The sequence below is a fragment of the Hetaerina americana genome, unplaced genomic scaffold (genome assembly GCF_022747635.1).
Source record: "Hetaerina americana unplaced genomic scaffold, ioHetAmer1.1.p SCAF_20, whole genome shotgun sequence".
Lineage (NCBI taxonomy): Eukaryota > Metazoa > Arthropoda > Insecta > Odonata > Calopterygidae > Hetaerina > Hetaerina americana.
The window spans coordinates 7291762-7307581 of record NW_027286764.1 but is presented as its reverse complement, the minus strand read 5'-3'; the positions used below and the strand labels follow the sequence as shown (position 1 = coordinate 7307581).

Below are 15820 nucleotides of genomic sequence, written 5' to 3'. Positions count from 1 at the left end.
TGCTTTCATTTTTAAGCGCAGTGCCTCACGTGTTGTCGTTTAAGGGACCTTATTTAGGCAATGTTGACAGACAGTCCCTGAATATCCGTAACGCTCAAAATTGTACGCAGTTATGGAAAATGCGCTCTTCCTTCAAAACTCTTGATTCTACCACTGCGTAACATGATACACGAAGAGATCTTCACGCTTTAAACCTGAATTGAGATTCAGTCGTGCATTGCATCGGTGATTATTATTATCGTGTAGTTAAAACAGAATTCTTTTAGAGATGTGTTCAGTCAACGAGGATGATTTAGGCATTGCCGACTTGACACTAGAAAGAAGGAATAAAAATGACTTGTGAGTGCGTTCCAATATTGATATTTAAGTGATTCATTTATATTTAAGGTAATATCTTTATTCAGTTCCTAGTAAATTCCAAGGTTGATGAATACGATGTGTCATTGAATGAGCACAACATAATCCTCTCTTTAATTCTTGTTCACGTAGCCGTATTTTTATGAAACAAGATATTTGTATGCTACATTTGTTTTTTTCAAATTTCGTTATTGAATAACATTTCAATGATAACACGATAAACCATGAACTTTATATGCATATATATGTATACATTTATAAAAAATACATATATATATATATATATACATACGTACAGAAGTCCGAAGATGCGCCTATAAACGTACTCAAAGAGTATTATAATTTCACAAAATGTACTTTAAGTTCATAGTCTTGGTATTTTGATGGAATAAAAAATAAATGTTTAGTAAACCATTAATTAATTGTAAATGATTATATTTCTCGCGTGTGCATATTAAAATTGGCTTGCATAAGGTATTTGTAAATGCTCTAGAGAAATAGTGATGAAGTTCTTTATCGCTGAAAACAGTTCCGCCAACTCAGTGAAGTCAAAGAGTAGGGTCATTATTGGCCTTCAAATACAATGGAAATATTTCATCATCCACGTTTTCAATATATACACCTGAGTGATGTTGAGGCTTCCTAATGCTAGAATACACTATTCACAGATGTGGTAACCGTTCAGGTGGTAATTTTAATGTAGCACGATAGAAAATTAAAAGTTGTTTCGGAATGAAGGGTGGCATGTCGTAAAAACTGCATTTTATTGAATGTTATGTATGTTGTACTTTGTTTCCATTGATTGCCATGTACTGAGAGAAATCAGTCGTGACAAACATAATGAATGATTTCTCCGAGATATTTGAGCAATGGAGAAGCACTTAACAGCGAGGTATACCTTGGTGTTTATACAAAGTATTATTAATGTTCAATGAGATAAATATCAGAAAGTAGATACAAAAGGAAAAACTAAAGAAAAAATTCTGAAGTCTCTGTGCCAAATATTGGTGACAAATATAAAAATCGACCATTATGCACTATTAAAACTTTGATCATTAGAAATGGTTGGTGGTTGATAATTTTGACTTTCACACCCTCTTTTACCTATATGACAGTTGAAATTTTAGTCAAGAAGCCAAAAAAGTTTTATTTTTTGTTGTGGTGTAGTGGGTTACTGGTATACATAATTTAGATATGCAAACCCCGGATCACATCTCAGTATTCCTCTGAGTCTATTTGATAAATAGTGTGATTTAATAAATAGACTCAGGTGGATAAAATAGCGTGAAATCCCAAACAATTTTTTTTTATTGACAATGGCAACGCAGTTTTCTCAAATCAGTTTAGAGCCCATCATAAAACTACTGCAATGAGGCGATTATTTTCTACACATAAATCATATTGTCCAATTGGACGATAGTTATGATATTGTTTAGATTGGTGATAGTTCAAATTTGGGTTAAATCCTTTAAATCTTGCATTTCGCCTTATGATTTGATTGACCGAGTCTTGAAAATGTTAGCTCATCACTTCATCCATTCTTCCCTGCTTAATATTAATTATCTTTTTCTACTTTGGCTCTTCCTTTCTGTATGTCTTTGTTTGCTGACATTTTTTCCCCCTTTTATGAAATTGTGGCTCTTTTCCCTCATGTTCCCAACCACTCCATTGTCTCAAGGTGTATTCAATCTAAGAGTAAATATCAAACTAACCTGTTCATTGGTACAGCTTCTGGACGATTTGTTTATATACTAGACTTCAACGTTTACTAGCACACATGTTGAGAGACCTGATTGATTTAACGGTGGGCTTTTGCTTCAGGAGAAACTCAGCCTGCAAGAAGTGTTCTCAAGAAAAAGCTTCAGTGGTACTCCGGACAAAAGATCCCTATTGCCAGTAAGTTTCCTGCCAAAAATGTCAAGTTTCATTTCAAATCTGCTGTTATTTTTATTAAATGATATTTTCCAAATTTTCAGGGGCTGCTTCTTGAAGTATGCCACTCACAAATTTCGAGCAACCCTTGGAAAGTCAAAATTAGTGAGGCCCAAGGATCGAATCCTTTTGGCTACATCTGGAAGCCAGTCCTCAGTGGCACTCCTTCACATGGTTTCTGAAGGCCTCTCTGAGCAAAATAATAAGAGATTTTTATTTACATCGTTGGCAGTACACATAGATGGTCATTGTAGATTTTTGCAAATATTTAAATTATGTGATTCAATTGCTACCAATAATGATTATATTTGCCCTAGGGGAAAACTGAAATCCTCCTTTATGAAATATTTCCAGAGGGAGCTGTGACTGGGCTTTCAAGAGACGAACGGGTTGAAGCACTTAAAGCTGTTGCCAAGCAGGCGGAAGATTTAAATTTCCCTTTCTACACTGTTCAGTTGTCAAATTCCCTTAATCTTAATCCAACTAGTATTCTTGATGTGAATGCAAAGGTTGAAGACATTGATTTGAATGAAAATAGAATAGTTGCTGGCGATGAGCAATTAACATCATTATTCTGCAAGACAAGAACTTTAACTTCAAAAGAAGATCTTTTAGGAAAACTAAGGTAGCCAGTGTAATTTAATGTGACTATTTATTTTACCTCTGTTCCTTGAGTGTTATGTACTGTAACAAGAGGTCCTTCCTTTGTGTGTGTGAACTACTATTATATTATGGCTAAGGAAGGGTTTGATGTTAATCATTTAAATTTAAATGCTAACAAAACTCAGCATATTGTGTGCAGTCTTAAATCAAAAATAACTGATGTTGAAACTGCTAAAATACTAGGAATTTATATTGATACAAAACTTAACTGGGAGACTCACATCAGTCAGACCTGTAATAAACTGAGTAAAGTTGTTTATATGTTAAGAAAGCTCAACTTTCTCATTTCCAATGAGTATCGTTTAATGCTTTACCATGCCTTCTTTCAATGTCATTTGAATTATGGTGTTGAGTTATGGGGTCATTCCCCACATGCTATACAAATTTTGCAACTACAAAAAGAGCTATTCGCTCTCTTGCTAATATACCACCACATGATTCCTGCAAACCTTTTTTTATTAGGTATGGAGTCATTAATGTATTTAGTTTATATATCTTTAAGGCTCTTGATTCATTTGAAAGTTAATCTAGAAACTTACCAATTAAGATCTAACATCCATAACTACTCCACAAGAGGTAAATCAAATCTAAATACTACTCATTGTAGGTTTTCATCAACTTACAACACATCTCATAACATGAGTATACGACTGTATAACTATCTGCCTACTCACTCAGTTGAAATCAGACACTATCCAGAGTTTCAAGAATAGGGTATATACCTGGTTACTCCCTCACCTACTTTACTCATTGGATGAATTCTTTTGTGACAATCTTCATCACATTTAAGAACTTATGTTTATACCTGTATATTAAATAATATTTATATTAACAACATTTAATATGGTTGTACCATTTTTCAAATGAATAAAGTATTATTATTATTGGCAGGAAAAGAATGGGTTGCATTTCTTGATTCAAGTAGGAGTAAGTAAGGATGGAATTTTTTCATTTTCATTTCAGGCAGAACCTGCTTATGGCTGTTGCGAAAGAGTTAGGCTGCAACAAAATACTCCTGGGTGATAACGGATCACAATTGGCTGTAAAATTAATCGCAAATGTTTCCATCGGAAGAGGAGCTCACTTGCCTTGGGATATTGTAAGTAGACAATTTGTAGATAAACAGGTATTTTCTTTTACTTTGTATCTCCTTAGTATCTTTGTAGCTCTCTCAGAAGATTTTGTGTGTCCATGGTTCAAATTTCAAAATTATATTTTCGCATGATAGAAGTATAAAAACTATTAACTTTCGATTGGTAAACTCAATGGCTAAACTTGAAGAAAAACTATGACAGGACATATTCTGTGATCATGGCTGTCACTGTCGCATTTTCCACAGATGTTTCATAATTTTAAATAAAATAATAACTGACGGGACCAATTTTAAAGTAATCCTCATTTATTGTTAATCCATTGCTCTCTGACAGGGTTTCTGTGATGTGCGCGATTCAGGTGTGATGATTTTGAGGCCGCTGAAGGAGTTCATGGGCAAGGAAATTGCCTTCTATTGTGTCTTCAACAAGCTCAGCGCAGTGCCATTACCCTCTCTGAGCACAAAGGTGGGCATCTCTGAATTTGATGGAATGGTCCCAGTAAGCAAAGGGCAAAGGTGATTCTGGCTCTCACTGATGCCTATAGGGAAAGAACCTGGTTTCATCTTTTAAATCTGTAAAATAGTTATTGTATTACCAGCAATGAAATTAGCCAAAAGTGATATTCAACTTTTGACAAAAGTACTTGAGCCTTAATAGTTCAAATATTAACCCGAATATTCTTCTTTTGGCTTAAAATTCAAATTAACCATGTGTGGAATCTTGGAGCAAATTCAGAAAGTGTATATAATATTTAAGTCTCTTTATTTTGATTTTATTACCGACATACTTATTTTTATATGATCTGGTATGTCAAATTATATCTAAGATTTTACTCTTGATTAGTAGTGGTTCATAGATGATTGAATGTTTTTTCTGTGAAGGTAGTCCAATCAGTAGGACTTCATTTATAGTTTCTTTATAATGGTAATTTGAGGCCTGTTAAATACAGTTGTTTGTTTTTGCTTTGGAACAAAATGGCATGAATAAAACTGTGCATGAATGTGGCAGAAGAAGATGCGAGAAGTATGCAAGATGTAACGACTTCTAAGTGTGAAAATCTTTTGCATTGACTGGCATTCGAACCCAGATCCCTCAAAGTCTGGCTGATTGCTTTTGTCAGTTAAGCTTCCCAGGCATCTGTAAGACACTTAAATCATTGAAATTGTAGCTTTGTAATGTGCATATTGGATGACTCCGTTAAAGTTACTTGGAAAGTACCTGCCATTTCTAGGAAAGTGAATTGAAGGATATTGATTTTCAAGATGGCGACTTCCGATAATAACTGTGATATTTGCTCCAAAATTATTCCTGAAAACCAGCTATATTTGGAATGTAGATTTGACTGTAAGTCATTTTTCCATTACGGATGTGTTGGTCTAACAGAATCAGTGGCGAATTCCATAGCTAACAACTCGCAATTACTCTATCGATGTGAAAAGTGTTTGTTTGGTCCATGGGACGCAATTAAAAAAATCGAGTCTAAACAAGATGAAGTCCTACATATAGTGACAGATCTCCAGGTCAAGCTAATGGACTGTTTGAATTTAATAAATAACCAGTCAAAGGAAATCGCCATTCTAAAAATGTGTCCACTGAAAACGCACGAGAAACCCAGGGAATAACCGGGTGACGTTAAAATATCGATCACCAACTCATTGGAAAGTGAGCGATTGCAACTTCCCGAAAAAACTGTGAAAGAGAAGAAAAGTAACATGGAACGTTTTAATTACTCTCAAGTCGTAGCTACTGATAGTAATGGTAATAATAAAGAGCGTGCTCCTAAGGTGACGCTGCCGTACTCTTCCGTTGCTCGCAAAGGAAATTTACAGCCACCACCTGTGGAACCGCATACCACTGCATGCAACATGAGGAAAGAAGACGATGAGGGCTGCACCATGGTCTCAAAGAAGCGGAAACCTCGGCCAAAGCCGATTGTGGGGACGTCAAACTTGGACAGTGATTTAGTCGGGCTGCCGAAAATGGTCAACATACACGCTTGACAATTCAAAGAAGACACGACAATCGAAGCAGTTAAAAAGTATGCATCAAGCAAAATACCTGGCAAGTGCTTCAAGATCGAGCAGCTGAAGGTATCTAGAGGCACCTATACCTCTTTCCGTGTATCTGTTGGTGAAGACTTAAAAGATGTCGTGGAAAGTCCCGACTTTTGGCCGAAACATGTTGGTGTCAGTAGGTATTTTTTTCTGAAGGCCCGCCTTACCTCCGCAAAGGGTTAGTCAAAGTTAGGCAGCCTTTAACAATCACGCAAGTTAATATTCAGTGCCTCAGGAACAAAGTAAACCTGCTGGAAGTGGCTGTGAATGAGTGTGAACCAGACATTTTGTGTAATACTGAGCATTGGTTAAAATATGAAGAACTAATGGTTATTTCAATCTCAAATTACTCCCTAGTGGCCTCATTCTTCCGGACCACGTATAAAAATGGAGGTGTGGCCATATTCGTGTATAGTAGAATAAAGGGCACTATTAACTCAATTGACGTGCCTGTGAAGGGAGAAAAAAGTTTTGAACGTGCGGTGTGTTTCCATGAAACTCCAGTGTGATTGCTCGTGCTCATCTCCATCTACAGATCACCAACTGGTGATTTTCATACATTCATTAAAAAACTGGACCAACTCTTTTGCTCCTTATTTGCAAACAACCGGATACTCGTGCTGAACGGCGATCTCAACTGTAATCTCTTAGTTGACTCCCCACTCAGATCCAAATTGTTGAATCTGTTCAAAACTTACGGCATGGAATGTTTTAACAATAATCCTACCAGAGTCACTCCCACATCTGCCATCCTAATTGATTACGCTGTGACCAATCTTAACCAAGAAAAAGTAGTAACAGCTGTTAGTGACCTAGGTATAACAGACCATTGCATGGTGAAAATACGTATTGATACTAACCAACCAATAGAGAGCCTAAATGATAAAACTTACCCAAGGCGGTCTCTTACTCATGGAAATATGAAGTATTTTCTGCTCCTTCTACAGTCCCAAAACTGGAACAACGTCTATGACTTTAAGTCAGTAGATGAAGGTTTCAATTACTTTTATTCAATTTTCAAACACAATTTTGAATTGTGTTTTCCAGTAACACATTATAAAATATTTCATAGAACAAAATGTAAGCCATGGCTAACTGACGAGATCCATTACTACTCAACTATCCTTAAAAAACTTGCTATCTCCAGTAAAAGTTCAAACAATCATGAACAAAGGTTACTCTATAAGGAATTTCAAAAGTATTACTGTAAACTGATTTCTACCACGAAAAGAACTTATAATGATAATAAGTTACTTAATTGCAATAATAAGTCCAAAACTACATGGGAAATAATTAATGACTGTAGAGGTAAGAAAAATCCACAACTTACTCTCCCAAAACTTTGTAACCCTGAAAATAACACTGCCATTAGCTATTCATCTTTAGCTAATAAATTTAACAAATACTACGTATCAGCTCCTTGCCTAACTACTTCTCCAGCCAATGTGCTTTTTGCAAATGCACCATCGTCAATGTTTGCCAAGCCCTGTTCTGAAACCAATCTAAAAACTATTGTCTCCTCCATCAGAAACAAATCCAGTACTGGCCCAGATGAAATTCCTGGTAAAGTTGTTCATCATTGTTTTGAAGCCATAAAAGCACCCCTTTTATTTTTAATTAATGAATCTTTGATACAAGAGATTTTCCCATCCCAATTAAAAGAATCAAAAGTAGTGCCCATTTATAAAAACCATGGCTGTGTAAATGATTTGAACAACTACAGACCAATAGCCGTCCAAAATACATTTGCTAAAATATTTGAAAAAGCCATGTATATGCAAATAGCATCTTATCTCAAAAAAAACTTGCTGCTTTCAAATTCTCAGCATGGATTAAGATCTGAAAGGTCTACCACAACTGCCATATGTCAGGCAATCGACAGCATACTTGATTCATTAGATGCTAAACGCAAAACTCATGGAATGTTTTTTGACTTGTCAAAGGCTTTTGATAATGTGAACCACTATTGACTACTAATTAAACTCAATAGAATAGGAATTAGAGGAATTCCTTTAAACTGGATGAAGTCCTATATTCAGTTATGCCAAGTTAACAAAGGTGTTCCACAAGGCTCAACCCTAGTGCCACTTCTCTTTCTGATATACATCAATGACCTACCTAACTGCTTACCAAATAATGATGGAATAATACCAGTGTTGTACGCTGACGACACTAATGTAATAATATCAACACAAACATATCCCAGCCTTATGGAAAAATCTAAGTCTGTCACACTTGCAATAAATAAGTGGTGTACAGACAACCTTCTAGACTTAAATGTAAATAAAAGTAAAATAGTATACTTTACACGCAATAAGAACGTGTCAGATGATCTGCTGGTAAAAATCAATGGCCAATCAATTGAACATGTGACAGAATGCAAATTTCTAGGTATTTCTCTATGTGCAAATTATTCTTGGGATACTCATGTAAAAGCCCTTCAACACAAGCTCAGTTCAACTTGCTACTTATTAAGACACCTGTATGAAACTACAAGTAAAACTGTACTACTCAATTTGTACTATGGGGAAATTTATTCAAATATAACCTACAGTATAATATTATGGGGATCAGCTGCTATTTCTCAAACCATCTTTAAAATGCAAAAAGAAAGCTATTAGAATCATCACCAGGAAACCTCACAATGCTCCATCAAGGCCTATTTTCCGTGAATTAAATTTGCTACCACTCCCATGCATCTACATTATATTTTTAATTCTATATATAAAAAATAACATCGGCAACTATTCTCTTAACTCTGCCTATCATCATCATTACACCAGAGGCAGGAATGACTTCCATTATGGGAATATAAGAACTAAAGCATTGAAACTAGGACCCAATGAAATGGGCATCAGATTATATAACAAACTACCCAAAAGTATCAAGGATACAAAGGGAACTGCTGCATTCAGGCATAAATTAAAAAGATATCTACAGCGCAATATGTTTTACTTGGTTGAAGAATATCTCAACAATATTCCCAACCAGTAAGTTCATACTTTTAGTTTCTAGCAATGGTCATGGTCTGATTCATGTTGGTGATCAATGATTTTTCTGAATTTGATGTTGCATGTGCATGTTACAGCCAATGTTCATGGGTTTGTACCAAACATTTATGTAACTATGAGCATCATTTCTTTTATGTATCTTAACTGAGCGTGTGTCTTTGCTCCTCTTTGACGTGCCTTATATCATGTACATACAGCACCCACCTGGTTTTTTGTATTGTGATCTATGGGCAAATAAAAAGTAATAATAAAGACAGGGTGATATTGAATAAATTATAAATTTGAATTAGTGTCCTTGAAGTAACCTTAAAATCAGGCCTTTATGGCTTCAACAACCCCAAAAGGGAATGAAAGGCTGAAAGGCCTTAAAACTTATGCTTGCTTGAATTAAGGAGTGTGATTATATTCAATGGAGTTTTTACTTATTTTTCATTAAAACCTGTGCATCTCCTGCAACTAAATAGTAATGGTCTTACTGTTATATGTGTTTTCCATAATTTATTTGCCATGATAACCTTTGTCATTAACTCCCACTTGACAGATCATTGTGGAAGGACGGTTAATTTGAATAATTAAATCATTTTAAGTCAGAATTGTTTGAAAATCAAAATATTTATGTATATTCATCAATTATTTTAAGCTAATTTTATAAAACTAATATTTTTCCTTTAAAACCCATTATTTGTTTTTTTAACACTCCAGATGCTAATAATATCATGTCTACTCCACTGTCCAATATGTGAACATTCACATTATGATCAAATTTAAAATGCTATTTTCTGATAAAATGTTATTTTCATAGCTATAAAATTTACCACTTCTTTAAACTTTTATTCATTTTTCAGAGTAACTCCTGGGGATCAGAAAGTCTTGGCCAACAAAAAAATTTGTTGGCCAACCATTTGTATTCCCAATGAACAACCCTTTGCTACCCAGCCTAAATTTAATTTTTAATCATTCTTCAATATGCATATCCACTTAAGTCTCCCTCGCAAAAATCCTTCCATGGAAATACCCTGCAAATGCCATATTCCTTGATGTGAGATGCAACAAATACACGTATATATACACCCAATATCTTTGTTCTAATTGTTTGAGTCTTGATGAGTACCAAACGTGTTCCCTATATTCTATGAGAAATTCCAATTTGAGTGATTCTGTCAATTACTTTTTATAATTTAGAAGATTTGTTTGTTGAATAATAGTTTTTATTCTTATTTAAATAGAAGTTTAATGACTAGCCTGCCAAATCTTTCAACATAACAGCAACTGCCCATGCTCCCAGATCTATTTGTGATACATTTTATAGCCATACTAAACATTTGTTAGTATTAAAAAATAAGAAAGATTTCCTTTATTTTAAATTGTTCTGTCTTCAAAACGACTTTAGCTGTCGATGCACCCCATGCAAAATGTCTAATACTTCTGCTACAAGAGTTCTCTTGTCATAACTTGATGCTATTGATTCCACATAGTAAATTAATATTATGCTAATGGATCCTAATTTGTTATTACTAATTCCGTATAATGATTCTCCTTAAGAAGGGTACTAGATGTACTTGACGTAACATGTAAATGTTGTTCTTTGGTAAAATGAATTTATTATTATTTCTTCCCTTACACAATTTTATGAAGAATGAAAGGCTTTTTCGGATAAACAAAATCATTATATGGCAATGATATAGCATGTAATAATTACATATAATAATCATTTTTTAATACATAATTTTTTTCTCATTCATGCTTATGCTTGCAGGTGCTCCCAACATTTATGCCTCTATTTATTTAATTTTTCTGTATTTCTGACTTTTCTAATGATAGCATTATAAGTGAACGGAAATAATCAGTATATTTTTCTTCAATTAAATGAAGAATACAATGTATCTTTCCACTGTCCTTTATTCACGTTCAACCAGTTTCAACGCTCAAGTGTCATCATCAGGTACAAAAAAAAAGAACATTCAACATGAATTTCTGCGAAGTTGAGCCGGTAACAATTAAAATTTTTCTTCATTGAACAGACATTTCGAATGGCTAGCATCAGACGGCTGACAGAAGATTTTCTCTTTGGGTTGCATGCTGATTTCCCATCTACATTTTCTGCTGTAATTAAAACTGGAGACAAGCTGGCCCTCCCAACTGAAGGATCTGCTAGGTGTGTCCTTTGTAAGGTATGTTTCTTCAGGCCTCTCTGATTCTAACAAAACATCAATGACGTATGTTACATGTAACGCATGATGTATGTTACAAGTCTTAGTATGTATTTGATGGTGTCATGCAAGTAAAATGTGGCAGGAATTTGTTTAATAAACTAATGTGTTGTATCAACTGATAAGATTTTAAGTTATAATAAATTCAAAATAATTAGGTGCGCCTCAGTGAGGCCTGGAAAAATGTTTACTACCTATGCTGGTGTAATATGTACCTATTGTTGTACTTTTTTACTTTGACAAGCCATAAAGCTTAGACTTAGTGCTTTTTTAGTACTTATACTTCAAACTTAAAAATCCATCAAGCAAACCTAATGGTGGATTCATAGGTCATTAAATAAGTCTTCAGAAAAAATAGAAAAAGCAAATTATTTTGGGTAGATTTTTAAAAAATTTTCAACAATCTTCAATTAGTTTTGTTACACCTTTCCCAGCATTTCTCCAACCTTTAAGCCATCCAAAAATTCGGATTTTGGAATGCCCTCAAAATAGGCATCTGTGTTGGTATGATGACCTCCTTGTTTGATGTGAATCCTTTTCTGCTGAGCAATTTTTATTCCAGTTTAGAAATAAAAGCGTTAAAGCAAATTTTTTTCTTTGCCAAATGAGAACTTTTTCTTGAGTACTTTGCTCACCTACTGTAATAATGTATAATACTCCCTGTTTATCATTTTTGCTTTTAGTAAGTAATTGATATAGATTGCACTCCAAAAATTGTGTGTTCATGACCTTGTAAGCCAATTCCACCACATCTTTGACTTCTTCGGAGCCAGATAGTCTTTAGAAACCCATTGTTTCAACCGTTCCTTTGTCTTTGGAGAGTAGTAGTGTATCCATGTTTCATTCACAGTTATGTATGGATGCAGAAACTCATCAGGATTGTGACAGAAAAGTGCCAAACGGCCTCTGAATTCACCATACAATGGAATTCATTCTCCACTGGAACAAATGAAGCACCCATCTGGCCAAGAATTTTTCCACACCCAATTTTTCATGCACACTTGAAAACTGAACCTTGTGATGTGATTGTGGCTTGAAATATTTTCCGAACTTTGATTCGTGTATCACTCAAAACTATATTGTGGATTTTGTCAATCACTTCTGAGGAAGTCGCATTCACTAGATGTCCCAAACAATGTCCATCATTTATGGATGTACGGCTAAGTTTAAACTCATTTATCCAATTGTAAACAGTCCCAAGCACGGGAGCAGAAGTGCCATGAACTTAATTGAACTCCACTTTGATCTCTTTCATTGTTAAGCCTTTTAAATAGAAGTATTTAATCACTGTGAGAAACTCATTTTTTTTCCATTTTTCCAAATAAACAAAAGTTTGTTGCTTCAGTCGACTATGAAAATAAAACCACTTGACGGAAATAGATGAAACTTTAACAGCAGTCTAGTGAGAGATGAGGCTTACTAAAAGTAAAGCTTTTCCAAGACTACATGTGCCATCTCTGGTGTGTTTGTAAGGAGTTATTGAATAACACACGTGATATCATTACAATTTGTAATCCTTTGTCAAATTGAACCTGGTCTCATTACAAAATACTTGCCTAATTCATTGACCATATGCAACATGCAGAAGACTTTTGATTTCAGCTCTGATATTAATTTTCCTTGTAAGACACATGATAAAATATGTATCAGCAACAGGCAAAGTTTGCATGTAGCCTATTTTCATTTTGCCATATTGCCTAAGGATAAATAAATCACATAAACTACCATTCCTTCCTACCGTGTGGAGTATGTTATTTTCATTGCTACCGTTAGAAGTATCAGGAAGGGGATTGGGATGGTATGGTGGCTAATTTATTGTCTTACCACCCAGAGGACCAAGATTTGAATTCTGTAGGTGTCAGATTTTGTGGGGCAGGTGCATTGCTTACTTCAAGCATGCCACAGCTAAAAAACCAGAATGATCCACTAGCCCCTGTTCATGGTCAGCCCTACCCTCCTTGGTCGAAGGTTTATAGTTTATTATTTTATACACTACTTGCATTGTTTTTTAATATTTTGTTTGAACCAACTTTATTTTCACAAATGTAGCATGATGTTAAATGCTTAAATGTGCCTTGTAGAAGTCATGAAATTCTTTATTTTGTATTTACTTTTTGACAAAACTGGACTGAATCAGTGTCTCAAGTAATGTCAATTCCACCAAGTATTTGCATGAATTACCACTTGCATTTTTCAGTGGGGTTGTACCCATCCCTTGAATGACTTGACTTTCTCTTTGACTCCCTAGCTCCAGAGATAACCTTCGGACTAATTTTTCAGGTTGCACTGGACCAACAAAATCGGGAGTGTTCATCACAGCAAGCAACACAGTTTTCCAAGGAACTTGTGGGAAAAATAAGTTCAAAGGATGAAGTTTGGTCCAATGACTGTGTGCTTGAAAGTGATGATCCCAGTGGAAGTGACTCAAGGAGTCAGGGAGACATTATTGGAGGTTCTATGTCAAGCAAAGCCGGCTGTTCGAAATTGAAGGATTGCTTGTGTTATGGCTGTTGCCTTATTGTAGCAGATATGGTAATTATTACTTTTCATCCAGCCAAATTAAACAGAATAGCCTATAAACTAGAGAATTGATCTCTGTAGTTGCTTGCTTCTTCCACAGGATGATGGAGGTGCATTGCTTAATGGGATCCTATCCATTGATGAAAAGTGTTCAGAAGCCGCCATCACAGCTATACCACTCTCATCTAATTTGCCTTGTGGGCAGGAGAAAAGTTAATGAGAAGAGGGCAAGATGTTTCTCAACATTGCTCATTGATATATTAATTAAAAGTTGACATTTGTGTAAATGGAGATGTTTAAAATTGAATGTAGAGACATTGGCATTATCCATGGAAGCATTAGGCATTTTTATTGAGGATAATGTGAGTTTCATATTGACATTGGTGAAAAAGTTATCTCGACAAATTGCATTTTAACAGCCATAAAATTAATGTTGTTTTGAGTGCACTTACCGGCCTTCATATCAATGGCATGGTCATGATAAAGCCAGTGGTAGATGGTAAAAATACCAGCGGTTGGCACTTGGTTCCTCCTCCTGTTTCAGTCTGCATTTCACTCGCACAGTTTGTGTAATTACATGAGTGGTGAATAAACTCATGTTATTTATTGCAATTGTTGATTTTGATTTCAATCCCTCCTTGAATGAGCCACTGAAGTGACTCAACATATGATCAATGCACAAGGAGCAGTAATGATTCAAGAGGTGTGTACCACAACCAAGGGTAGGTGGATTGGTTAGGACTGTCTCAGGGAGATGCGGATTGTGGCTGAGGTGCACCTTATGAATGCCTTGAATTTTTCCAAGAGCTTGTCAAACTCTCTCATTAATAAAATAGGCTTGGAGTATCACCTAATTCAGTTAAGCATCTTTTTTCCCAAAACTTAAGATACTTAAATTCAACTTCCAAATTCCTGATCAGTGATATAAATATCTTTGTACATGTAAGTGCATATGTATGTAAATAAATAAATACAAGCGCATTTATACATGCTTACTTAAATGTTTTCTTTTGCTTCCTTCCTATATTATTAAGAATCACATGTCATTTTTTGTGGAAATGTTCCAGGAAAAAGGAATTTTCCAGGTGTGTGCTCAACGATATTCTTAAAGCTATATTTTACATATCAGAGCAGGATGCACTGTTTGATATGTTGGTAAAATAACTGTCTTATTCATTTGTAATTAATTGAGGATCAGTACTAGAAAGTAGGACATCATGGATCTCTTCATTAGCGACCATGTGATTCCTTGTTGGTTAAATGAATTGTTGATACAGTTTTCGTTAGACTCTTCCTTTGTCATCGGAATATTTTTTAGCTATGATTTGATTAGGGATTATCACCGAGACATTGGGAATGTTTTCATGTTTATTTTGCTTTTATTTTTGAGATATTTACCTTCTTGTGTTAATTTAGAGGTAAACCATTTTGATTGATGCATTGTGAGCTTTACAAGTGTACATCTCAAGTTAATTGGCTGCATGTATCTACTGAAAAGTGAGTGAAAGAACTGTTTAATTTCTTTTCAAATCAATGAATTCTTTATTTCAATAGTTCATCGGTTGAACAAGGGGACATGGCAACCCAGTTATTAAGACAGTTCATTCGCGCTAGGCTAGCATATTAGGCAGGTACCTAATGATGAATGTTTACGTATAGCTGAGCTAGACTGTGTAATGCATAAACATTACCTATCCAAAGATATTAATTCATGAATATTCATTGATTCAATTGTATAAGTGGTTGTGGATTGGATATGCGGTGCACCTATAATAATAATAATACTGTATTCATTTGAAAAATGGTACAACCATATTAAATGTTGTTAATATAAATATTATTTAATATATAAACATAAGTTCTTAAATGTGATGAAGATTGTCACAAAAGAATTCATCCAATGAGTAAAGTGGGTGAGCGAGTAACCAGGTATATGTATACCCTATTCTTGAGACTCTGGATACCGTCTGATTTCAACC

The 15820-nt window shown here is 34.8% G+C and overlaps 1 protein-coding gene across 4 annotated transcripts in view; it reads left to right on the top strand.

Annotated features, from left to right (window-relative positions):
- Positions 1–14453, top strand: part of Ctu2 (Cytosolic thiouridylase subunit 2) — a 30173-nt gene extending 15720 nt beyond the window's left edge. Inside the window, exons 1-9 of one of the 4 annotated variants that reach the window (XM_071586077.1) lie at positions 43–339; positions 2179–2253; positions 2334–2533; positions 2644–2914; positions 3916–4051; positions 4380–4511; positions 11133–11282; positions 13602–13853; positions 13942–14453. In XM_071586077.1, coding sequence (XP_071442178.1) covers positions 269–339; positions 2179–2253; positions 2334–2533; positions 2644–2914; positions 3916–4051; positions 4380–4511; positions 11133–11282; positions 13602–13853; positions 13942–14058 — 1404 coding nt within the window. In that variant the 5' untranslated portion in view covers positions 43–268 and the 3' untranslated portion in view covers positions 14059–14453. Of the gene's footprint in view, positions 1–42; positions 344–1170; positions 1250–2178; positions 2254–2333; positions 2534–2643; positions 2915–3915; positions 4052–4379; positions 4512–11132; positions 11283–13601; positions 13854–13941 lie in introns of those variants that run through there. The other 3 variants (XM_071586079.1, XM_071586078.1, XM_071586081.1) reach the window with 3 other exon arrangements.
- Positions 14454–15820: the final 1367 nt, after the last annotated feature.